Source organism: Scyliorhinus torazame, chromosome 1 (genome assembly GCF_047496885.1).
Source record: "Scyliorhinus torazame isolate Kashiwa2021f chromosome 1, sScyTor2.1, whole genome shotgun sequence".
Lineage (NCBI taxonomy): Eukaryota > Metazoa > Chordata > Chondrichthyes > Carcharhiniformes > Scyliorhinidae > Scyliorhinus > Scyliorhinus torazame.
The window spans coordinates 356729007-356756093 of NC_092707.1; the positions used below are offsets into that span (position 1 = coordinate 356729007).

General features: G+C 45.4%; 1 protein-coding gene across 3 annotated transcripts in view; it reads right to left on the bottom strand.

Annotated features, from left to right (window-relative positions):
* epas1b (endothelial PAS domain protein 1b) overlaps positions 1–20778 on the bottom strand; it is a 233889-nt gene extending 213111 nt beyond the window's left edge. The window contains exon 1 of one of the 3 annotated variants that reach the window (XM_072510710.1): positions 20335–20778. In XM_072510710.1, coding sequence (XP_072366811.1) covers positions 20335–20360 — 26 coding nt within the window. In that variant the 5' untranslated portion in view covers positions 20361–20778. The remainder of the gene's footprint in view (positions 1–20334) is intronic. The other 2 variants (XM_072510702.1, XM_072510693.1) reach the window with 2 other exon arrangements.
* Between the last annotated feature and the right edge of the window lie 6309 nt (positions 20779–27087).

The window sequence follows — 27087 nt, forward strand, 5'->3', positions numbered from 1 at the left end:
TCACACCGACTTTCCCACCTGCCACTGCATTTAGGCTCCACAATCTAAAATTCTACCCATTATTTTTGTCAACCTGTTTTCAAAGCTTGTAATGAAAAAACAATTTTTGAAAGAATATAACCAATGATACATTGATTATAGATGGTGAGCTTTTTTTCTCTTAAAGGTGGGATGGCTGTTGTGATTAAAGAAGCTGCTAATGGTGTTGGCAACACTTTTGAAGAGCTTCACTATCATTACCAGTGTGGAAAAACTGCCAAGTGATTTTGGGTTTTAGAAAACAACTATTGGCATTTTCCACTGGAAATACTGTCCAGAAAAAAGGAAAAAAATCTTTCTGTTACAATCACAACTCTGAGCTACTAAATATGGTAGTCTGGGTTGAGGCATTATTATAGTTACCACATGCCAAATAATGATATGATCAGCAGCCATAAGCAAAGATACATCGACTTGTGACGTAAAATGTTTTGGAAATTCTTTGCATCCCTCACATGGATGCCTTTATCCTCAGCTGATCTAAGTAATCTCCAATCCAAAAGTGTGGCTGGAAAAATCTAGTCGTTTTTCTTTCTGCCCTCGGGTCTTGCACTTCTCAATCAACACCAAAATCCAGACAGTCAAGAATTTCTTGAATTCAGAAATACCCATGCCGTCACTCTCACAAAAACAATTGGACTGCTAGTGGCTGATCTACAAGAGGAGTAAAGCAGATCTAAATAAACAATCCTCAAGCACTCATGATATAGCAGAATGTGTGCCAACTCAAAAACAGGAATAATGGAAAAATGAAAATATGTATTTACAAAGAAATAACAATTGAAGAGCTCAAACTCTGCTAATCTAAATCAAGAAGTGACCATTTCTTCATCTGGAGACAAAAGGTAGTGGTTAGCAGCAGGGACAAGGTTGATCTATTTCCTATCCAAGGACACTCAGATCACTGGTAGCACGCTAACTGAGACCAGCTATGGGAACTTCTACCAAAATGGGTCAATGTAGGGCAGCACGGTAGCATTGTGGATAGCACAATTGCTTCACAGCTCCAGGGTCCCAGGTTCGATTCCCAATTGGGTCACTGTCTGTGCGGAGTCTGCACATCCTCCCCGTGTCTGCGTGGGTTTCCTCCGGGTGCTCCGGTTTCCTCCCACAGTCCAAAGATGTGCAGGTTAGGTGGATTGGCCATGATAAATTGCCCGTAGTGTCCAAAATTGCCCTTGGTGTTGGGAAGGGTTTCTGGGTTATGGGGATAGGGTGGAGGTGTTGACCTTGGGTAGGGTGCTCTTTCCAAGAGCCGGTGCAGACTCAATGGGCCGAATGGCCTCCTTCTGCACTGTAAATTCTATGATGAATGTAAGAACAGTGCATTTACTTATCAAATTGCTCAGGGAGTAACTAACAAAACAGGAAGCAAGCTACATAACGCAAGGCTTTATTCTCATCACTCATTATGATTTGACATTAATATTATTCATTATGATTTGATTGTGTAAGGAAGATATTTTAAAATACACCATAATAAAACATTTTATAATGAAGTGTCATTTCCTAGGCAGGAGATACACATCTGCAGTTATCCACTTTTTCGCTGGCACCAAAAATTATCACAGAAATTGTCTCTACTTTCACACTGAACAATTGACTAAACGTAGAGTCATAGGGCGCGATTTATCTAAATGGGAACAAAATCCCATAGCGAGCGCATTTCGTGACACATGTTTGATAAGGGGCCTCAACGGGAAACGTGTGGCCGAAGATGTACATTGCCCCGTTTTGTACATTGAGGAGCTCCACTCACCGGAACTCCTCAGTGTAGCAAGAGATTGGGACTCCATTTAAAAATGACGTCCCAATCTCCGAGGCCCGTGAGGCGGCTCTCCAAGCCCCAACTCACAATGGGAGTGTCTCAGGCCACCAACGTACACCCACAGAGGGCACCCCCGACCCGATCACACCCATGCAAAAAATGAAAGCTTCGCAACTTGGCAGTGCCAACCTGGCAGTGCCCATACCAACTGGCAGTGCTACCCAGACAGCCACCCAGGTGGCATTGCCAAGGTTACTGGCTGGCAGTGCCAAGGTGCCCAGGCAGCTCCAGCAGTGCCAGAGTACCACCCTTCTCAAAGGGCATGCACCTGGGGGCCTCCAATCCCAGGGGGACCCCCACAACTGCTGCTCATCTGGGCCGGGATTCTCCCCTACCCGGCGGGGCGGAGGAATCCGGCGTAATGGAGTGTCAGGAACCACTCCGGCATCGCGCCGCCCCAAAGGTGCGGAATTTTCCGCACTTTTAGGGGCCGAGCCCTTACCTTGAGTGATTTCCGCCCCGGCAGCTGGCGGGAAAGGCCTTTGGCGCCACGCCAGCTGGCACCGAAAGGACTTCGCCGGGCGACGCATGCGCGGAGCGTCTGCGGATGCTCACGGCATCCCCACGCATGCACAGTGGAGGGGGTCTCTTCCACCTCCACCATAGTGGAGACCATGGCGAAGGTGGAAGAAAAAGAGTGCACCCACGGCACAGGCCCGCCCGCCGATTGGTGGGCCCCGATCGCGGGCCAGGCTACCGTGGGGGAAGCTCCCCGGGGCCAGATCGGCCAGCGCCCCCCCTCCAGGACCCTAGAGCCCGCCCGCGCCATCTGCTCCCGCCGGTACGGTAGATGATTCAATCCACGCCGGCTGGCGAGGGTTGACAGCGGTGGGACTTCGGCCTATCGCGGGCCGGAGAATCGCCGGGGGGAGCCCGCCGACCAGCACGGCGCGATTCCCGCCCCCGCCGATTCTCTGGTGGTGGAGAATTCGGGATATGGCGGCGGCGGGATTCACACCAGCCCCCGGCGATTCTCTGACCCAGCGGGCGCGAGATCATATTATATTGCTTGAGGTTTTGCAAGCTGAGTAGATCCTGGGAGCAGGGTCTTCCGGCCTCTGTCAGCCATGCTGCACTGCGGCGAGTTGCTTTTCGGGCACTATAAGACCATAAGACATAGGAGCGGAAGTCAGGCCATTCGGCCCATCGAGTCCACTCCACCATTCCATCATGGCTGTTTTCAACTCCATTTACCCGCTCTCTCTCCATAGCCCTTAATTCCTCGAGAAATCAAGAATTTATCAACTTCTGTCTTACGTGGCCATTAAATCGCGTCCATAGAGCTTTGCAGCACAAAAAGAGGCCCTTCGGCCAATTGTGTCTGTGCCGACCATCAAACACCTATCTATTCTAATCCCATTTTCCAACACTTGATCCATAGTCTTGTATGCTATGGCATTCCAAGTGCCCATCTAAATGCTTCTTAAATGTTGTGAGGATGACATGGAAAATGCATAATTATAACATTTCTACTGTTTTTTTTACTCATCTTGACTTCCTCTACATGGTTGCTCTATGTTACATCATCCATCCTAAACATCGGAGTTGAATCAGCCATTAAATGGAATTAAACGTGGTTAACTCAGTGTTGTTTATCGTGTATCGAGGCATACAATTACTCTACATCACAACTGGTGTGATAAGTCCTGCATAGGAATTCATTTGTACTAATTAGTGCTATTTAAGATATTTTGATGCTGTGCAAAATATAACAGTAACTGGAAAGTTTGAAATTAAACCACTGAAAAAAGTTTGTATGAATCAAGTCAATTCAGATTCTTCTACAGCGTATCGAGGTTTATGAGAAGAAATCAAGAGTAGCAGATAACAGGATTTAAGCCCTGGTTCCATTTCCCTCCAGGTAAACTCAAAGCCCCTGCAGTTTGTTAAGTTCTATGCAAGAGTTACCATAAAGCATGCTTCACCTAGATTGAGAGTAAACAAATGAGCAGCAGTGGAAAACATACATTGTTAACTGTATCAGAATGGTGGACTTAATCAGGAGTTGAACTCTGGGCTGTAGTATGTGGGGCCATCAACAAATGTAGCACGAAAAGAAAAGCAAATGACTAAGGATGCTGGAATCGGAAACAAAAACAGAAAATGCTCAAAAATCTCAGAAAGTCTGACAGCATCTGCAGAGAGAGAATGGAGCTAACGTTTCGAGTCTGGATGACTCTTTGTCAGAGCTAGAGATGACTGGAAAGAGGATGAGATTTATACAAATTTATACATTTATACAAATGTAACACTTTGTGTTAGCAGCAATTCCAACAATGGTTTATGCCTAATAAAAGTGAAGTACTGTGGATGCTGGAAATTAGAAACACAAACAGAAAGGAAATATTCAACAGGCCTGGCAGCATCTGAGAGAGAAATAGTTTGAGTCAAACACGACTCCTCACTAAAACTGATGGAGGGTAGAAATGCTGTAGAAAACAGAAGGGCAGGAAGAACAAAAGAGAAGGTCTGGATTAGAGTAGAGGGTGGGAGAGATAAATAACAAAGGTGTCAAGGCAAAATGAGTGGTAATGAGTCTAGCAAAGAGTCAAAGCATTTGTCCAAAGTGAAAGGAAAGGATCAAGGAGTTAGATCTAAACATCATGGCCGGAATTCACCGAAATCCTGGCCGAGTGTTAATGCTGGCGTCAAAACTGGCGCGAGCGACGCCGGCGTCAACGGGCCTCCAGGCCCAGTTATTCTTCCCGTCCTCGGGGGCTAGAACAGCGCCGGAGTGCTGTGCGCTGCTCCGCGGTGCCAAAAGCTGCCCTGCCACGGCCAGTGCGGGTCTGCGCATGCGCGCCATGGCCGTCTCCGCGCCGGCCCGCGGGCAACATGGTGGACCCTTACAGGGCCTTGGCGCAGAGGAACATAGGCCCCCCCCCCCCCCCGGAATTAACGCGCCTGCCGACCAGTTGCCCCCGATTGCTGGCCTGGCCACGTTGGAGGCCCCCCCGGATTCGGCTCCACCTTCCCCTCCCACCTGGAAGGCCCCCGCAGCCAGAATGCCAAGGTGTCGCCGGGTAGGACCATACACAAACAATGCCGGCGGGCACTCGGCATGTTGAGCGCGCAGAATCGCCGCGGGGCCCGCTTTCAAGGCTCCCGACCGGTGCCACAGTGACCCATTCCGGCGCGATTGGCGCCGATTCTCGACCCGGCGTCGGAGCGGCGTGGTGGGATTTGCGTACCCACCCCCCGGCGATTCTCCAGCTCGGCGCGGGCTCGAAGAATCCCGGCCCATTACTATGACATATAGAAAACACACTGTACTTTTTTTTTTCTTCAGCAGATCCTATTTGCACTGTAATGCTTTCAAATGCATAGGATACTCATCCTCCAATCAGTAGCTAATTATGATGATGCCATTGGTCATTCATATCTCCTGATCTTTGATTTCTCAACTCATTGCGGAGGAGGGGGATATTTCCCCATGCTCATGGAGGCAGTTTGGAGGCAGGAGGGTTTGAAAGATTGGAGAAAGCATCTGTCGACATATATCTTGACAAGTTCCCTCTTCCTCCCGTATTTCCCAGGGCTGGGCTGAATGTGGCGGCAGCCACTTTCCCGACAGTGGGTACAATGTCAATTGAAACTGTTGAGGTGCTAATTAAGGGGGTTTTCCACATCTTCAACCCGGCAGGTAAAAGTGGGGCAAGAGAAAAGTGTGAGGACTTCCTCAGTGAAACTGACAAGCTGGGTGAATATAAAACAGAAATGGACAGGTTGAAAGGCTGCCTTGAACAACACTAATTCTGCCAGACAATGTTAGAACTGGTTAAGGCCAACAGCTTGGTAGGCACTTCACCGCCTTCAGCTACACTTCCCTGCTGTCAGCCTTCAAAGCATTGCGGCAGCATCTTATGCAGCTGCAATGTCCCCCCTCTGTTGAGGCTCAATGTCATGGGCCGTCTCACTGACACTGCAGCAGCACCAGCATCCTCAGCTGTCTCTATGAGTCACATGTCCTTCCACAGGGCAGACAGAATGGGTGCTAAGACGTAGGTGAAAGGAGGCCAGACCCCATCATGGAGTCGACAGGCAATAGACTGTCCATCCTGAAATATGTGAGACTCTTGAGGAGCAGGGTGTCAGGCAGGTTGCTGCTGAAACCTGCACCCTCAGAGTGCCTTCACAGCGGACTGGGTCGGCACAAATTGCCAGTGGCCAACAAGGTGTCTGTTATTGGAAGTCCATCATCCCTGCCTCCCAGAACAGACTCTCATCAAGTTGTGCGATCTCTCCCCTTGCAATGAGAGAAAGCAGGGAGGTGGGGGTGTTAGAGGAGAAATGAAGGCCCAATATCTCAGTATGATTAATGTAAGGCATGGGTGAGAGAGAGCAATAGTCCCTAGGTGAGTGAGAGTGTGGGCAGCTCAGATGGGGATGTGAGGTCCCTGCTGAGAGAGGAATGTTGTACGGTATGTAGCTCTGAGGCATTCTGTGCAAGTGAGAGTATGGTCCACAACCTCCAGGTCCAAGGGGTGACGGTGCTGCTGCTGTCTTTCTCGACCATTTTCAGCCATGCCTATTTGCCACATCATACCACCTGTCCTCCCTAGTCAGAGAGCCCAGAGAGTGGCTTTTAATTGGTTTACTCAGGGAAAGTTGTATTGGATGGCCAGCTACTCTGGCCAACAGTTCATGACTCAAAAAAGGTCCCAACAACCAGAAAAAACTTTATGTCCCATAATCTTAATTTTTTTTAAATGAGCTGAGTTTGGGAAATGCTAAGGCTTTTTACACGTACATAAAAAAGCAAGAGAGTTGCCAGGGAAAGGGTGGGCCCACTGAAGGACAGGCGAGGGAATCTATGTGTGGAGCCAGAGGAAATGGGCGAGGTACTAAATGAATACTTTGCATCAGTATTCACCAAAGAGAAGGAATTGGTGGATGTTGAGTCTGGAGAAGGGTGTGTAGATAGCCTGGGTCACATTGAGATCCAAAAAGACGAGGTGTTGGGCGTCTTGAAAAATATTAAGGTAGATAAGTCCCCAGGGCCTGATGGGATCTACCCCAGAATACTGAAGGAGACTAGAGAGGAAATTGCTGAGGCCTTGACAGAAATCTTTGGCTCCTCACTGTCTTCAGGTGATGTTCCGGAGGACTGGAGAATAGCCAATGTTGTTCCTTTGTTTAAGAAGGGTAGCAACGATAATCCAGGGAACTACAGGCCGGTGAGCCTTACGTCAGTGGTAGGGAAATTGCTGGAGAGAATTCTTCGAGACAGGATATACTCCCATTTGGAAACAAATGGACGTATTAGCGAGAGGCAGCACGGTTTTGTGAAGCGGAGGTCGTGTCTCACTAACTTGATAGAGTTTTTCGAGGAGGTCACAAAGATGATTGATGCAGGTGGAGCAGTGGATGCTGTCTATATGGACTTCAGTAAGGCCTTTGACAAGGTCCCTCATGGCAGACTGGTACAAAAGGTGAAGTCGCATGGGATCAGGGGTGGGCTGGCAAGATGGATACAGAACTGGCTCGGTCATAGAAGGCAGAGAGTAGCAATGGAAAGGTGCTTTTCTGATTGGAGAGCTGTGACTAGTTGTGTTCCGCAGGTATCAGTGGTGGGACGTTTGCTGTTCGTAGTATATATAAATAATTTGGAGGAAAATGTAACTGGTCTGATTAGTAAGTTTGCAGACAACACAAAGGTTGGTGGAATTGCAGATAGTGATGAGGACTATCAGAGGATACAGCAGGATTTAGATCGTTTGGAGACTTGGGCGGAGAGATGACAGATGGAGTTTAATCCGGACAAATGTAAGGTAACGCATTTTGGAAGGTCTAATGCAGGTAGGGAATATACAGTGAATTGTAGAACCCTCAAGAGTATTGACAGTCAGAGAGATCTAGGTGTACAGGTCCACAGGTCACTGATAGGGGCAACACAGGTGGAGAAGGTAGTCAAGAAGGCATACGGCATGCTTGCCTTCATTGGCCGGGGCATTGAGTAAAAAAATTGGCAAGTCATGTTGCAGCTGTATAGAACCTTACTTAGGCCACATTTGGAGTATAGTGTTCAATTCTGGTTGCCACACTACCAGAAGGATGTGGAGGCTTTAGAGAGGGTGCAGAAGAGATTTACCAGGATGTTGCCTGGTATGGAGGGCATTAGCTATGAGGAGAGGTAGAATAAACTCTGTTTGTTCTCACTGGAACGACAGAGGTTGAGGGGCGACATGATAGAGGTCTACAAAATTATGAGGGGCATAGACAAAGTGGATAGTCAGAGGCTTTTGCCCAGTGTAGAGGGGTCACTTACTAGGGTGCATAGGTTTAAGGTGCGAGGAGCAAGGTTTAGAGAGATGTATGAGGCAAGTTTTTTACACAGAGGGTAGTGGGTGCCTGGAACTCGCTGCCGGAGGAGGTGGTGGAAGCAGGGACGATAGTGACGTTTAAGGGGCATCTTGACAAATACATGAATAGGATGGGAATAGAGGGATACGGACCCAGGAAGTGCAGAAGATTTTAGTTTAGACGGGCAGCATGGTCGGCACAGGCTTGGAGGGCCGAAGGGCCTGTTCCTGTGCTGTACTTTTCTTTGTTCTTTTTTCCTTGTTTGCAACTGCCGACATGCGTAGAAATGCCAAAGAGAAAATTATTAGGGATAGTGGAAAGGAAGAGCGTGATTACTTTAGCAAATTTCACACACAGGAAGATTTCTCTTCATGCAATTAAATGGCATTATCAGACTTACAGGGTGCAACTCTTCCTTTGCTGAGAATGGATATTGTTTCGGAGTACTTAAGGCTGTTTCAGGTGCTAAATGTATTCAAAAGAGTACGTGAACTTGCGCACCAGTAAACTGCACTTCTCCTCTTTTGTCTAATTTTCCTCAGAAGTCTTGGCTAAGATTCGAGTAATGCTATTCTTAGACCTGAGATTCCTAAAACCACAAACATCTCGTCTTGCTAGAATAACCAACCGAACAGCAATTCATATTTCAAATGTGCACATCGTTAGGTGGACGTTATGCTCGACTATCAGGATTCCTTTGCTAGGAGCAGTAGCTCAGATTAAGTTTCCATGATGAATCTTTAAAAATCTGTGGAGATAAGACATATTGAGGAGACTACATTAATCTTTCTCTTTTGCATTTCATTGCCCTAAACTCACATTGTGTAAGTCCTGGTGCCGGAAGCAGGGGTATAACCCTTAGCTTATAAATAGGGAATAAATATTGAATGCATCATTTTCATATGGGATATGAAAATGGGATGGACACTTTTTTTCTCCCTGCCTATTTTCCCTCCTCCTCAATTATGCATTGGCTGCCTGTTGCTTCAGAATTGATTAACTCTCATAATAACTCTTAATTACAAATTGTATATATCTTTGGTCCAATTTCAGAACATTACAAATCAAAAGGAGCACGACAGGTCAATAAGGCATCTATTATCGTGTGTTTTTTGAATAGAGGCTTGGAGCACAAAAGTTAGTAAGTTATGTTAACCTTTATAAATCACTGGTTAGGCCTCAGAGGTAGCACTGTGCCCACTCTGGGCACCACACATTTGGAAGGATACACATGCCTTGTCGGGGCCGCAGAGGAGGTTTCCCGGAACCCTACCAGCGAAGAAAGAAAGGTTGAGAGGTTTATGAAGGGAACTCAAAAATGTGGGAATAGATGCCCAAAGAGAGAGCTGAGAAAAAAAATGAATTGAAAAGAGGCACAAGTTCAAATGAGGTCAGACTCAGAGACAGAGAAAATTACGAGTGGAGAACATGATGGGGAAGAGATTTAGAAACAGATAAAATGGTCAAATGTGAGGTGTTGGGTTTTGTGTAGGAGGTGACGGGCTTTTAGGGCAGGATGCAAACAGCCGGGTTGTGAACAAGTTGGAGTTTCCCAATTGTAGAGAAAACAGGTTCTGCCTGGAGAGCATTGGAATAATCAATTCTGGAGATGACAAAGACATTTATGAGTGGCAGATGGGCTGAGGTAGGGATGAAGGTGGAGGTGACCAGTGTTAAAAGGAATGGAAGTCGGTGACCTTTGTGATCAAAGGATAGGGGCATCAAAAACTCAGCTCAGGTTGAACAGGATTTTAACCAGTCTGGTTCAGCCTGACATATTGGCTGGGAAAGGAGATGGAGCCAGAAACAAAGGAATGGGGCTTGTGCTTCGAGCTAAAGTTGATGGCTCGGTCTTGTCAATATTCAGCAGAAAGCAAAAGGGTGCAAGGCTGAATATCTGTGATACAGTCTGACAACACAAAGGCAGTGGAAGGGTCAAGTGATACTGTCACAAAGAATGTAGTTCTCACTTTGTTTCATGCTGCTATGTGAGAAGTCAAAGCAAAGTTATGAGTGGGGAGGGGTAGGCCGCTCAGGGTTAAGACACACCTCTGTCTAAATGAGTTTCACACTATTAGTCACAATTTATATTTGTTGATGCAGTAACAGGTAATATGCTGGTAATACAAACTTGGAAACATGCTATCTATTTCTGTAGTAAGTTATTATTTATCATTAAATAATGCAAACGAATTGAAATTAAATTTCTGTTTTAGTACAGTAGTTGAGGAAAATTACATTTATTAGAATAATAAGTGACAAAAGCCTCAGTCAGGTCAAGTCCTGCAATGTTTATTTATTTATTATTAGTTCACCTAATGTTTAGTTTGGATCAAACCCAGAGTACAAAAAGATGTGACTGATGTTCCCAATGACTTTTACCTCAACAAAGATGTTAACCAAGTTAAAAAAACAATATTGGTTTTGAAACATAAAATAGTTTGTTTAAAAGCAGAGAAAATATCTCAGATCAGTCAATAGTTAAAAATATGCTTTTTAAAAAAAAACAACAGACCAAATCAATGCTTAAAACTCAGTGAGGCTCAAAGCGACACTAATGCACAGGGGAAAAAATAATAACGCTTGGGGAAATTGAACAAGACCTGCCCGAATCTTTACTTCTATGTTACAACACACAATGAAATCCAATGCAAAAGGCTGCAGGAATTAGATACGAATCTTTTCTATCCAGAGGCTTGAATAATTACACAGTGGTAGACTCCCGAATATTGTTGTCTCGATCCTTTGATGGGAACACCCTAAACATTCTGCAAATCAAAGAAAAATGCTGACTTCATACATATATATTTAAAATCAACAGAGGATAGGTCACAATCAGGACATGTCTTTCATTGAAGATTCAACTTAAAAATTCAACTAAACCAACTTTGCTTCTCGTCTAACAAAATATCTGATTAGTTTTTATAGCAGTGAATGTGCAGCTTTTGTCATGTCATGCAGCAGCTACTGTAATCATGTAGTTAGGCTTCAACTCACAAATCATGTTCTACGTTTCTTTTATTTTAACTGAATGCTAGGCCATAATTTGCTCTCAAAATAATGGTGCACCAAGTGACCCTCACCGTTATTTATGCACAACTGTAACTACAACTTCAACTGAGGGTAGATGTACAGTTCAACTCAAAAAATCCAGCAGTAGCCATTCAGGTTGCATTGCTCTAACATTATCTTCACTAAAACGACATCTCGCAGTCTGCCTCACCATTGGACAGCATGCACAAACCAGCCCCAGTACGTTAAGCCTTATCCATTTCAGTCCAAGTACCCTGGGATTTAACAAAAAATAATTCATGTGTTTAGGGTGTCACTGGCTAGACCTGCATTTATTTCCCCATCCCATATTGTCACTGTGAAGTGGGTGACTTATTGTATGACTGATCGATGTGATGAGGGTGCTTCCACAGAGCTGTTAGGATATTAACCGAGTGATGACGAAGGTACGGCAATCTATTTCCAAGTCAGATGGTGTGCGTCTTGGAGGGAACCGAGAGGTTGTTGTGTTCCCACGTCCCTTCCCTTCTCCTGCCAAGTGGTAGAGGTCTCAGGTATGAAAGGTGTTGTTGAAAAAATGACATGGAAAGTGTTAATTTCTACCAATCAATCTCTCTGGCACTGAAAAATAACTATTACAAATATGGAATCCCAATCCTTCAAGACTCAACTGCAGGGTATTTTTTTAAAATATCCAATGTTAACTGCAATGTTTTTTTCTCCCTCTCTTAACCCAATCATTTTTCCATCTGTTGATTTCTCTCCCTGTACCTTATTTGACATTGAATTCACTCACTCTATTTTTTACTTCCTTTCCAACCCTTTGCACTATTAATTTCACAGTCCTTAATCTGATTGGTTCACACAGGTCCCAGGTACCTGTTTTCCTTGCTGCAGTGTTATCAGCTCACACTTTCAACAACTTCCCCATTCAATTTTTTATTTAAATTATGGCCTATGATACCCTATTAGGGGTATGCCAGGTAAATGTCAATGTTTTGACTATTGTCTGGACTATGATGCAGATATAGGTAAATCTTTGCACATTGGTTCTCTCACTTTCGGCAAACTAATTTAGTTTTGTTTCCTTACTCAGACATTAGGTAGTGAATAGAATCCTATTGAAACCAGACTTACTTACCTCTGGTCACCAATCTCTCTCTCGCTCTCTCTGCCAAGACCTGTCATTGTCCCTCCATTTTATCATGTGGTCATTTCCCCTCTGCCATTCTTATTATGCAATCCTTGCAGCATTAAAAGTAAAGTTCATTATCCATATCAACTCCTCTAATTTATTATTTCCAGGACTTTACAACTGAGGAACCATCCTTACCTCTCTCAATCATCCATTTTCCCTCACATCTACATGCAATTAAAACACAATTTGTTACCCGATCATAACTTTGTGTCTGACCCTATTTCCTTTCAAAAAATCAATTTGAATTAACAATTGCTTACTTTTCAATTCAGTTATTAATGATTAATCACCTTTTTTAACCAAGAAATTGATCAGACTGTTACTTAAATTATTAATAATGACAAAGGTTACATTTTCCAGCTGAATTCTTAATCTTCACTATTAAAATTAGCTTTGACCTGCGTATTCTACTCATGGAAGTGTGACATGTTTATTTGTAAAATCTACCATAGGAATGTGCCACTTGGAACCATAATCACGTGAGCTGGGAAATCAACTCAGTTTGGCATTACTGGTTTATTAGCAAGGTGGAATTTCACTTGTTACCTAGCACCATGGTGCAGGGAAAGACCACTCTATAATCCTTCTAGCCTTTAATACCATATATTTAGATCTCAAGACATAATTTTTCATGATTCCTCTGAGGTATCTCTTTACAGGCACCAGGAGCCTTTGGCCATTCTTCACGTATGAGCCTAAAAGGTGAGTGCCATTGAGTTATTTCATTATTAAGACATCCCAGCCAAACACTATCCTGTTGCCATCCAAGGACATTTTCCATAAAGAGGCGATGTCCATCATTTTCTTTCAAATGTTAACTAAGCTGCTGTGCATTTACCTGTGCATTTACTGCCTGCTCTGGGTTTGTTTCAGAGATGTTCAACGTTTGTGGTGTTTCTTTTTAGCTGTATGATTATCTTTCTTGTCCGGCACAGCATATTCCTTGTGTCACACTTAGGACATCACTCTGTTTGCTAGCAAGAATCAATCATTTCTGACTATGTCTAAGTACCTCAGGCAATGAGGCTACTCCTTTCAGAAGAGTTTAAACAGTGCTCCCTGCAGAGATTTGCAGAACACAAGTGGCTAACAGCTGCCAACACTCCCATTGCCATATAAGTGGTCCCACGTTCATGGGTTTAATTAAGGCACCAACAACACTGCATTTCCAGCTGCATTATAATAATAAAAACATAAGTTCAACATAGCATGCTCCAGGTCTCCTCCTCTTCTCCCCCCCCCCCCCCCCCCCCCCCCCCCCCCCCCCCCCCCCCCCCCCCCCAACCAGGGGATGTCCTGGGAACACATTTGTTACTCTTGCCAATGACAAATACTTGGAACCACATTTTAGACGTCTTCTGAATGAGGCAGGCAGCTGAGTATAATGCATAAGAGTTTGTTTTGACATTTTATTAACTCAGTAGACATAAATAAACAAAAAAATATCAGATCCTATTTCTTAAGGAGGGAGGATTGCTTTTCAGACGTTATAGCCACATCACAATGTGTCCAGAACAATTTCTTCCCATCAGCATGACTATTACAAACCTAAGCATCGCTATAGTGGCAGAGGACAATAGGCTGCTCTCCATTTTTGAGAGCTGACTGGTGGTGATTTGACCCGAGGGTCACCTACCACACCTCAGGCGGTTGAGAAGGTGGGGCGTTCATGAATAACCTCAGCAGGTAGGGGAATTGAACTCATGCCTAGCGTCGCTTCTCATCAAAAGCCATCCAGCCAACTGCGTTTACTGACCCCCACAGCAAGGCTACAGCAAAACCCCATTCCATCAGCTCCGCAATATGGGATCATATGACTCCATTGGTTCTGATATAGTCTGGCCATTTTAGTCACCTGCATCATTTTGGTGATGTCGTCCTATGAGCATTTTGTTTTGGCAATATTGTAAATGGGCTCAAAAATTGTGTTTTACGATTTCACTAACAAACAACCAAAGGACAACTACATCCTACATCGGTTTTACATAAAGCTCCACCCTACAAGTACAGTTATAACCTGTCCCACACTTGTACTAGTTTTGTTCAGAATCAATTAGGTCTCAAACTCAGTCCTGGTCTGCAAATAACTCCATGATCATACCCTTCTGTGGCTATATGATTCCCTTCAGCCCTGTGTGCCAAGATCTCAAACACTGCTCTTCAAACATTGGCCTCCTGTAAATCATCTCTCCCTCTTGCTGTTCTTCTGGCACTTAAATATCTTGACTCTACACTCCTGAGTTTTTTTGCTTCTGTGGAAACTGCCTCTTCTACTTTGGCTTTTCACCATCGATACTTCTTAAGGCCTTTGCTCAACCTTTGCCTATTTTTTGTTTGCAATATGAAGCACCATGGGTCATTTCACTAAATGAATGCTCGTAAAGCAAGTCAAGTTATAGTTTAATTTATCAACACAATAAGATGCAATCTTGTAAATTAGCAAAACATTTCAAAAATGCAGAACAATGCCAGCAGCGCGGGTTCAATTCCCATACTGGCCTCCCCAAATAGGCGGCTGGAATGTGGCGACTCGGGGCTTTTCACAGTAACTTCATTGAAGCCTAATTGTGACAATAAGCGATTATTATTATTAAATGTGTGTTGAAATATCAAGTTAAAATGTGCAACCACAGAAGGATCTCTTTGATACATGAGGAAAGTTGTTGGTGTAGAATTTTTTTCATTCATGGGATGCGGGCAAGGCTGGCTGGGCTAGCATTAGGCCCAACCCAACTGTCCTTGAACTGAATGGCTTGCTAGGTCATTTCAGAGGGAATTTAAGGAGTGAAACACATTGTTGTGTGTCTGGACTCACATATAGGCCATTGGGCAAATAGGGCATATAGGCAAAAGGACATTGGTGTTTTTTAGGATAATCAACAACGGTTTCACAGTCATCATTTGATTTTTATTTCCAACTTTCTATTGAATTCAAATTTCAGAAGCTGCTGTGATGGGATTCAAACTCAGGTCCCCAGAGCATTACCCTGGGTTTTTTGGTTACCACTCCAATGACAATACCAGTATATCATCGCCTCCCATACAGCACCAAACACATAATTTGATGTTTACATTGGAAAGCAGAATTGGTGAAATATAATTGTCCTCTGCTTCTGCACTACGTGCAATTTAACCTTCATTTCCAATGTTTGTTTCTCTGTCTTTTTCTCTATATAAACAAGAATGAAAACAATGAAAACAATTATGATGTTTTACTAAAGATAAGAAATACTGTTGAGGCTATTAACCTGAAAGTGTCACTCTACCATGGAACAACACATTGAAGTTGATAGAACAGTGTTGGTCATCTCCATGAAAAATATACCCATTTGAACCATGTCCATATTTTAGAATATTTAGGTTAGGTGAACTAATAATGGGATCCCAGTACCTACCTTATAGAATGCAAAGCAGAAAGTACTTTTATACATCTTTGTACGTGCTTTGTCATCTGCTCAGAGTGCCTGAATGTGCTTCACCAGCAAAGAGATACTTCTGAAGTCATATTTTACTTATCTGATCTTACACACACCTGCAGATGTCAGGCACCTTATTTCCTATCCCGTTAATGGACACAGATCACCTTTTCTATAAAGTACTGGGAATCTCTGCAAAGATGGGAAGATAACATTTGCATAATTCAATGTAAATTCACTCGGCCCACCAGTGAATCTTGCTCAAAGCTTGCTCTGAATTCAGTTCAGGATCAGTTGATTGACACTATTAATTCACAAAATAACACCTATTAGCCCTGATGTAACAGGTGCAACACTCACTATTTATGTGTCGTTCACAGGCATGGTACTTATGAGTTTGAAGTTCTAAGTGAGGAAATGTCACAAAATATATGTTCAAGTCCTTTCAGGGTAGAGAACCTGCCAGGAACTCAGCCTAACACTGGTCTGTCTGCACGACATGGCTGTATCTGAATGCCCTCTGGAGTGGCTAAGAAGCCACTCAGTTGTATCGGAAAAACTTGGGATGTGCAACAAAATCAGCCTTGACAGTACCATCTTGATCCCAAAAAGCATTTATTTTTAAATAACTGCAATATGTTCTTAATTCTGCTTCCCAAATACAGCTTTATTAATGTGTTTATTGAACCAAAAAATTGGTCAATTTGAACACAACAATGTATTCTTGGGCAGAAAATAGATATAATTTGTGGGCATTATATGCACCAAACACATTTAGTTTATCCAGTTCGTGTTAAAATAACGAGTGTAATATCTCCACTATAACACATGTAAAAGAGTGATCAAGCAGAAATAACTTCACACTAACTGTGGTCCTTTTGTTGCTGTTTCCCCAATGCCGCTTCTGATTTTGTCCTGGGTTTCTAACTTTATTTTATTTTTAAACACACATTTCATTTCATTTTCATTTCATTTAAATAACACCCCCGTCTTTCTGCATTATTCAGACAGCTGCCGCATCTTCAGCTGAATGACAGTGCGTCTTCTGTCATATATTTGCTGCCCCGTGAGATGCGAAGTTGCTTGAAATTTCACTCAGTTAGTAGTAAACATGATTTTATATGTTTAAAAAATGATCGTCAATCTGTTTCGGAATGGTGCGCCGGGTACCTTCAGCTGAATCTGCAGGTTGCGCTATCTGAGCTACCGTTTGAGACTATTATTTAAACAAGGATATTGAGAAAGAATCAGTCAAGCTGATTGGAAATCCGCGTCCTTCAAGATGTAATCAAACGAGTCTGCAGTGCAAAGTATATTCGCGTGATTGTGGACCTCACTCCAGAGGTTACTCACACTGGATAGCTGCCCCAGGGTATCTTTTGCAAACATGCCTTTTCCAAACAATCGTGCACATGCACATTTGATAGCAGATTAAGTCGGCGGTGTGTAGTAACATTGTCCAGAAAATGTAGATGCCGCAACCCGAACCATGACCCGGGGAGCCCGCAAACCAAACAGCGCCCCTCTGTAGTAGCTACTCTCCTTGCATGCCAGTTAGAAAGTCAAGGGAATCTGTAACTCTGATGGAAATGTACAATCAAGACAATTCGAAATGTTCTGTAATGTTTAGTATAGTTTTTATGAATAAAGTATATTGGGGGGGGGGGGGGGGGGGAGTTCATTAAACAGAAGACGGGGCAGTTGGAGGGCAAGAATTGTAAAGTTTGTTGTATCGGCGAGAGTGTGATGTTGGAAACTGGGTTTTAAACCCTAAACCCATGTTGGTGTACCTTAATAAATCAATACCAAAGATCGCGATCTGATTGAACACGGTTAGAAAATGAACAACTGCCTAGCGGGTCCATGCCAAGAGAGATTTGTCACGTCCCTTAAACAATTTCTATTGATATTTAAAAATGGAGATTAGTTATTTTTATTTGACTGCAAGAAAGTGTCCCTGGTGCAAGTTCATTGATGGCTGAAGGGAAAGTAAAAGTAAACGTCTGAAGGAAAGCTGGCAATTTAAGGCTGGCATATTGATCTTTTTGTATTGTTGACCTCGGAGAGACGTTTACCGTGCACTCTGCTGTTGCGCAGGGAGCATAGGCATCGCTCTGTATTATTCAGAGGCACACACTGTTGGATGGACAGAGCTTGAAGGGGACAGCAACCGGTGTCGAATCCACGCCGTGTTGTGTCGTTCTGCATCAGTGTCTCAACTGAGCTCACCACTCACAATCACCACAATTGCCCCATCACTCATGTCGGCGTTGTAACGTGTTATAACTTGCACCCAACAACTAGTCTTTGAGAGCAATTGCCAGTTTGGTACTTTGCGGCATGAAACAGAACACAAGCTTTAACCACCTGCTGTCGGGGCGACTGAAAGAAAGCGGTTATCGCCTATAAAGGATAGCTTGCTAAAAAAAAGTCAAAGAGTGTGAGAACAATTCTAAATTAACTCACTAAGTGATCTTTCTGTGTGAAAGCCCAGTGGGGTTCTTTCAAACTAATAATGACCAGCAGCTCGTAATAAAAGCCTCCACCAACGGCTGGAAAACACTTTCCCCCCTGAAATTAATGTTAAAATGAGCCCTCCCCGCCCTCCCGTCTGCGAATAGTGAGGGCTGGAGGAGATGATCCAGTCTTCAGGTTCACACACAAAATGTAAAACTCGCTGTAAAATAAATAACGGCTCGTTGCTAAACAAAAGTTTCGTTGTAAAGCTGCATGCAAGTTAGTATAAAACATTAGCAGTACCCCAACAGCCACAGGGACGGGGCTGGTTAATATTTGACCTGTACTAACATCACTCGGACCTGGATGTCACTGAAGCCCAATATCAGAGTCTTCCCGCGTGCCAGCATGTTGTTTTTGTAGCACACTCATTTAATTTCAGCAGTTTGCCAGGTAAACCTACATTATGAATGTTCCAATTCTGGTTTGAACTGTACCTTTAAATCGCTTTACGACATGGTAGAGGGCATGGCCAAAAGTATTTTGGGGGTAAGGTTTCTGTCAATTTGAAAAGCAAAACTTCCTCTGAACGGGGATTCTCATTCCCGGTTCCCAGCTCAAAACCAGATAGTAATTCTGAGCGGGAAGAAGATCCTAAAACGGGACTTTCACCCATGGCAGTTACTGCGAAACAGAAGGGCCATTCTGCTCACCCGAAATGTAAATAATTTCTGATCCTAACTAACCCTGCTGCTCACCCAAACCCCAGTGGTAACATTGCTGTCGAAATCACTGGAGTATTTTAGGAGCGGGTTGCCACTTTCTTACTGCTTTAGCCCCCTTCCTATCTCCGGGATTCCAGCTCGCCCAGCCGAACGACTACAACCCACAAATGCCCACCAAACCCTCTCAATATAACTCCTCAGATTCAGCTACAATCTCCCAATGGACACGGGGGCAGGCTGCCGGTTAAATGTCCCCACTCGGACTTAAGTAACCAGTTTGTGGTTCTACCCTCCTTCCCCACAATAAACAAAACTCATAACGTCAGACGGATAAATCTTCAGCTTCTGGCTGCTTTTATTTCTGTTCTCATCTAACGCTGAGCTTTCAGCAATGCCTGGCTCCCACCACAATACCGAGCTCTCCCGATGCGTCCGTCCTTCAGCTCGGTGGCCACATTCAATCCCAGGTGACCTCTATCTAGCCACTTAGAGCCGAAGGCAACAGCCGTTTGCAGTCTGACTAGTTTCCAGAGAGAATATTTTTTTGTTTGCTTCTTGCAAATAATAACGGGTGGCTCATATTCCAGTGGTCCTGCTCGATCAATCCACAGGTCTCTTCAGATGCAAAGCAAACGAGAACGGGTTGGGGTGGGGGGGGGGGGGGGGGTCGGCATTCAGCACGGTGGCAGATGTTTGCTGGTACAAATTGGCAGCAAACGCGTAAAAACTACAAACACTTGTTTTGAGCCGCTGTTTGGTGAGAGCTCGCCCACCTGAGGAGAGTTCGCACCCACCGCACTTGACACCTTGAACCCGCAGGTCAGGCCTGGCTAAGCCTGTTGTTGACACCGAGCAATATTGACAAACAGGTGAAGGAGAAAATAAGTCAGCGAGATCATTATTTAAACAGCGTTGTCACTTTTTTGCTTAATGTGTTTGGGGTTTGAGCGGACATTTCTTTCTTTGCAAAGGGGGGTGTTTGGGGGAATTGCCCTTGGCGAAGGGTTTGAGGGACAAAGTGGCAAACACTGCCGGCCCGCAGACCCAGGCTGCACAGGCAGGTAGCAGCGGACAAGGCAGCGAGAGACACACAGCTGCCAGCAAATTTTGACCTCAGTCCGGCGACTAAATCAAAAACAATCACAAGAAGTATTATTGTTATTTATTCTATTATCTGTGTGTGTGTGGTTGCGGGGGGGGGGGGGGGGGGGGGGGTAATGTAGAGTCCAGTCCCTCATGCAGACGTGGGAGTTGAAATCTAAAAAGAAAACTTATTTTGCTTAAACAATCGCTGGAAATCCCTCATCAGCAACGAATTGTTAACTTTACGGGAAGAAATGCAGTCTCACCCCTTACCTTTTCTTTTCCTTCTCGGCTGTCATGGTTTGGGCGATTCACGTTTATAGAGGAAAAGGAAAACAGAGCGAGAAGCGCGCGGTTGACAGTCGGAGCTCAAATTTACAACGCAATATGGATGGAAACAGTCATAACTTTTTTTCCCCTCTCCTTGACTTTTTTTCCCCTCTCTCGCTGGCGCGGACTTTTTTTCTCTCTCTCCCTCTTTGCTTGTCAGTCTCTCTTATCTCTTCGTAACTTGTGTTGTTAAAGTTTTTTTCTTTAAAAAGTGTCCAGTTGGATCAATTGGTTGAGATCGTGAAGAAACCCGGAAACGAGAGGCGACCTTACAGTCTCAGAAACACTGCTGAGGATTGTACAGCCGCTTCGAGGCGAAGACCAATTATAAAGAGGACAGGCAGGGGTGGAAATCTTTGGCTCTTAACTTCCCCCCTCGGGCGGCGGGAGGTTCGATCTTCGGCTGAGGCGGGGTTTCTGCCTCCCTCTCTCTCGTCCTTCTTGGGCCGGGTGACAGGTCGTAAATGGATCTTCGACATGCGATAGGTTGAGGAGAGCGCCGCCCCGCCCCTCCGAACTGGGTCAATATATCTTTCCCTCACTCACTCACTCTCTCTCTCTGCCTCAACCTTTGGCCGCCGCCAATGAGAGAGCCAGACAGGAGCACCCTGTCGTAGTTACATAACTACTTAAAACAAAAGTTCTTGTCTGGTAAGACCTACTTGCGATGATTGCTGAAGAAACCAGTGACTCAATTGCCCGGCTACACATATAAACCAGAAGGTTTTTATTTGGGGGGCGGGGGCTTCAAAAACAACCTCTGGTCTTTTGCATCTTTGCAGCTGGTTAAAGGGAATCATCAACTCGGCGGGGATCTCGGTCAGTTTGATGACATGTTTGAAAACACTCGCAGACAGGGCTCCCCAGAATATTTTGTCAGCCAGGAAAATGTCTTACGAACGCATTAAAAAACAGCACACAACGAACATTTGAATTATAGAATGGTTGCAGCAGAGGTTGGGGGGGGGGGGGGGCACTCGGCCCATCGGTTCCGTGTTGAGAATTTGCAAGAGCAACTCAGCTCGTCCCACTCACCCTTTCCCCGTGGGCCTGCATTTCTTTTCTCTTCCAGCGCTGATCCAATTTCCCTTTCGAAAGCTACAATTGAACCTGCCTCCACTTTATTTTTAAGCAGTGCATTTCCAGATCCTGGTCGACGTGTGAAAAGGTTTGCTTCACGCCATCTTTGGCCTTTTCGCCATTCACCTCGGATCAGTGTCTTTTGGTTCTTGATCCTTCCACCAGTGAGAATAAAGTCTCTCCGTCCTCATGATTTTGAACACCTCCGTCAATCTCTTCTCAACCTTCTCCTTGTCCCAAGAGAGCAAACCCAGCTTCTCCAGTCGACCCATGTAACTCAAGTCCCTCATACCTGGAACAATAACATAAAATTGCTCCTGATGGTATTTACCAACAGAAATGTCCAGCTGTTTTCAAAATCAATGTTTTCTAGAGAAGTAGCCTGACTTGTGGGTCTTGACACCTCAGCATCTGTTCTACCTACTGGATGGCATTTCTCGCCCCAAAGAGAATTCACAGTTAAAAGTATGAGCAAAACTTCACTTTGATATCCATTTGAAATACTTTGAGAATACAGGCCATGCAGCAGTTCTCCGTTCTCCACTTGGTGTCAAAACCTATGCAGTCAGACCTGACTCCAGGGGTCCACGTCAAAATACAAAGGATTAAAGGGGAAGTTTAAAGGTGTATAGCAGGTCTCTGAAAGAGTGTAAGTATTTGATAGGGGATCAAAGTCCTGACATAATATTGAAGTTCCTGTATAAATGTACTGTTAAATGGTTATGAGCTGGGAAAAGTCCTCACATACCACGGAGGTTGTAATACTGTAAACCACAATTTAGAGCATCTTAATGGCAATTAGCACAAAGTCAAGGCTGTGGTTATGCTGCCACTTTTGGATGACAGAGCTGTTTTCCACTTTTTAATAACTTGAAAGAGTCAGCGCGGTTATAGGATTCTACAGTACCCTATAATGTCAATGAAACTAGTGTCAAGAATTAGGAGATTCCCAGGCAACATTATAAAATGTCTTCCAGAGTTCAGGTGTAGAGCAGGACAGGAGATGAATGTACTTTACCATGGGGATGTTAGGCCTATACAAACACCACCCTGTAGCTTAAAGTGCCTGTAAGTTTTTTACTTAACGTTACACACATGTATTAATCTGATGTGACATTAATCTGATACTCATTGCATGCATGCATACAACCAGATCCTGGAAACATTTGTTTCCCTTAAATCTTCAGATCCATGTGTACCATATAATCTAGCGTGACAAGTTGAAACATCCAAGTTTTCAGTGGTCCATCAGACATGCAGACCAGAGCTTAATGATTAAGCCAGTCAGGTTTATTCATCAGGGGTGTTGTATCTTTAAGAACAGTGATGATGGGACAGGAATAAGGACTTTTTATTTTTACTTCATTCTGGGGAGATGATCATCGCTGGCAAGACCAGAGTTTATCGCCCATCCATTACTATCCTTGAGCCACAGGTAGTTAGCTACCATCTTGAGCTATGGCAATCCATGTAGTGCAGGTGCATCCTCTGTGTTGTAAGGGATGGAGTCTCAGGGTTTTGGCCCAGTGATGGTGAAAGGACGGCGATATAGTTCCAAATCAGGATGGTATGTGACTTAGAGGGGAATTTACAGATGGCAGTGTTCCCTTTGCAAATAATGCCTTTGTCTTTGTAGGTCGTAGGCATCGCAGGTTTGGAAGGTTCTGTCAAAGGAGCCTTATAAGAGCCTTTGAAAGTTGCTGTAGTGTAGTTTGTATATGGTGTACATTGCCGTCACTGTGCACTGGTGGTGAAGGGAGAGTGAATGTTTAACATGCTGGCTAGCTAACAGGAAATAGAGTGGGTGTAAATGGACCATTTTCTGGTTCACAGAATGTGATGAGTGATGTGCCACCAGGATCATTGCTGAAGCCTCAATTCTTTACAATTTCTAGAAATTATTTGGATGAAGGGACTGATGGTATGGTTTCTAAATTTGCTGATGACGGAAGGTAAGTTGTGAAGAGGACCTAAAGGGACTACAAAAAGATGTTGATAGGTTACGTGAGTGGACAAGGATCTGGCAAATGGAGTATATTATGGGAAAATGTGAGGTTGTCCAATTTGGCAGGATGAATAAAATATTGGGCAAGATTTAATGGAAAAATTTAAAAGTGATATTTTGGGCACGATTGGTGGAGTATTTCTCGATGGCCACATTAGCAAGATCACGGCCCGTATTTGATGGCACTTAGTGCCAGAAATGAGCCCACAAGCTTCTCGCCATTACTGGCTGTCTCGCGATCTGATTTGCCAGATTCGCACCTCAATGTCCCGCCACTAACAAGTGGGAGCTGCTTTTAAACGGTCTCACTCCCAGTCAATACACATGTGCAGTGCTGCTCCTCGCTTTGAGGATGCCGACCTGGCAAGGCTTCTCGATGCTGTCGATACAAGACAGGTCATCCTGTTCCCTTCAGGGGGTCGGAGGATCAGCAGCAGGGTCACCAATACTGCCAGGGAGGCAGTCAGTGTGGACAGCATGACAAGGAGGACCACCATCCAATGTCAGAAGAAGACTACCTTGAACCCTCCCCACATCCAGTCGTCGTGCTTGTTCCTCAGAACTCCCCGGCACCCACCAGCACAACCCCTTCATGTCCAGGTGTGGTGCACACAGAAGCCATCTGCTATATATGAAATGAAAAATGAAAATCGCTTATTGTCACAAGTAGGCTTCAAATGAAGTTACTGTGAAAAGCCCCTAGTCGCCACATTCCGGCGCCTGTTCGGGGGGGGCTGGTACGGGAATCGAATCGTGCTGCTGGCCTGCCTTGGTCTGCTTTAAAAGCCCGCGATTTAGCCCAGTGTGCTAAACCAGCCCCCCCCCCCCCCCCTCGCCAGCCCGACCCATCAAGCGTACGGCTCACAATGCCCTCTAAATGGTGCGAGGTTACAGAGTTCTGGGATTCAGAAGGATATGGGTTTCCTAGTTCATGAATTGCAAAAGGTTAGTATACAGGTATAGCAAGTAATTAGCAAAGTTAATATAATATTATTGTTTATTGCAATGGGAATTGAATACAGAGCTGGGAGGTTATGCTTCTGTTATATAGGGCATTGGTGAGACCACGTCTGGAGTACTGTATGCAGCATTTGTCTCCATATTTAGGGAAAGATGCAAATGCATTGGGGGGGGGGGGGTCTTGTTTAACTGTTCATTCAAAATATGGAACTTACAACAATTCAGCCTTACGCTGATGTGTCAGCCTAAAGTTTTTTGAATGCCCCAACATACTCAAAGGTAAGTGTGCTACCTTCTGAGCCTCATCCAAGGGAGACCAATATGTACTCACAAGCAGCGGAAATGTCCAGGATACATTGTTGACTCCTCCACGAAGAATCATCTGGGATGGGCTTTACAACTAGGTCTGCAACATCAGTCTGCAAAATTCAGTTTCCCAACACCCTCTGGCAAAGCAAGGTGCTGGTTTGGATCCAAAATATTGTCAGCTCGCAGCCATAGTGCCAAGACAACCGGCCCCATGATTCAGGGATGCAGACCTGGGGAGGCTCCTGGAGGTGGTCGAGGCCACCAGGAGGGATTCCTTCTTCACTCAGGGATCCCGGAGAGTCAGCCCAGGCCATCAGTGCTGCCCGGGGGAAGTGGAGCGGCCATCAGCTCGGACACCGTGACCAGGACGACCGGCACCCAGTGCTGCAAGAAGGCCAATGGCCTACACTGGCTGGCTTGAACAGGATGATACTGATGAAGTCAAACAGGAGCAGCTGGAGAGAGCTGAGCATTAAACCTGAATGATGCATTCATCCCAAAATGCAGAGTTCTCCGTGAGCCGCCAGCTGAGTTTTGTTAAAAAGTCAACAAAGTTTAAGAACTGGTTGGACTGTAGCAGCATGGAGGTCACGCCTAACCCAATCGCGATATAAATCATGGCATAGCTAGCCCAGGAGACAGCACCCAGCTGGTTGACATAACCCATTTGGTGAACTAAGATAGACCCCCCCCCCCCCCCCCGCATCCCACCTCCTCCAAGGACCTGCACCTGGCACCAACCCGCCTAGCATCCGTGCAGTGGCCTGGCATACCCGCAAAATCTCCTTTCCCCCCACACCAAGTCTCTCCCCAAACTCCCCTCCTGCAGACCCCCCCCCCAAAACCTTGTGCTGAACACACGTGTGGCTAACAATGCCCACTCTGTGTCTTCGCAGGAGAACTTGATCACAACTGTCGGGAGAGGGCCTAGACTGCCGGCATGGTATTGGACATCAGAATACTCACCACTTTCACCCTGAAGATTACAGAGGTGGCCGAGGACTGAGCGGTCACCAACGCAGATGTTGGCAGACACCGCAGAGGTGATGATCCACTGGGCTCCTCTCAGATCGACTGTCACATGTGAGTCGTTATTGCCATACTGAATGACTCATCCCTCCCACTGACCACATGTCCATTCTCCTGTAGGTCCTCCAGCCGAAAGTGCCAGCTCATCCACGTGATGGGTGTGAGCAAGCAGTCAGCAGACAGGCAGGGGTCAGACTGTGGCATAGATTGAGGAGCACCAGCGTTCAGCTCTCTGCAGATTATCATCACCCCCCCTGCCCTCGACAGTGACCCACCGACAGTGACGACACAGTCCCATCACCCTGGAGTGATGTTACATAAACCCTAGGATTGCGTGAAAGTGTGAAATGGTGATGGGAGGGGGGGTAGCATTGTCGGACCAGGCCATGCCCGATGTGATGCGGGCATGTATGAGGGCCTCTCTGTCCCTCTGGTCTTGCTGTAACCTCGCCACTGCCACCTGTCCTGCAGCCTCCGGCCGGTCCTCTGCTTCATCCCCGGGATCATCCCCCAACCCCTGTTGGTCTGGCGCCTCCTCCTCCTCATCCTCCTCCTCCTCATTAGTGGCCTCATGTTCCTCATCCTTCACCTTCAGCATGTCGCCCGTCTGCTGCGCCAGTTTGCGGATGACACAACAGACAACCACAAAGCGGACGACCCTCCATGGGGTGTACTGTAGGGCACCACCGGAGTGGTCGACGCCTCGGATCCACATTTGAGCAGTCCGATGCACCGTTCAATGACAGCCCGGTTGGCCATATGGGCTTCGTTGTATCGGGTCTCTGCATTAGTCTGTGACCTCCGTACTGGCGTCATTAGCCAGGTCCTAAGCGGATACCCCTTATCCAACAAGAGCCAGCTGGCCATCCTGGTGTGGTCTTCTAAGAGGCCCGAGGATGTCTGACTGCCCCAGGAAGTAGTTGTCGTGCACACTCCCTGCAGTACACATGTGAATGATCCTAAGGTGGTGGTCCTACACGAGCTGGACGTTCAGGGAGTGGAACCCCTTCCTGTTGGTGCAGGGCACACCAAGATGGTCAGGTGAGCACAAGGCAACATGTGTGCAGTCTATTAGGCCCTGGACATGGGGCATCCCAGCGATGGCGTAGACTCCTGCTGCCCAAGCATCCTGTTGGGCTTGGTCCATGTCAAAATTTATATCTTAATTCACCTGAGGAAGGAGCAGTGCTCCGAAAGCTAGTGTTTGAAACAAACCTGTTGGACTTTAACCTGGTGTTGTAAGACTTCTAACTGTGCTCTCACCCCAGTCCAACGCCGGCATCTCCACATCAAAGTTCACATCGTTTTCTGCC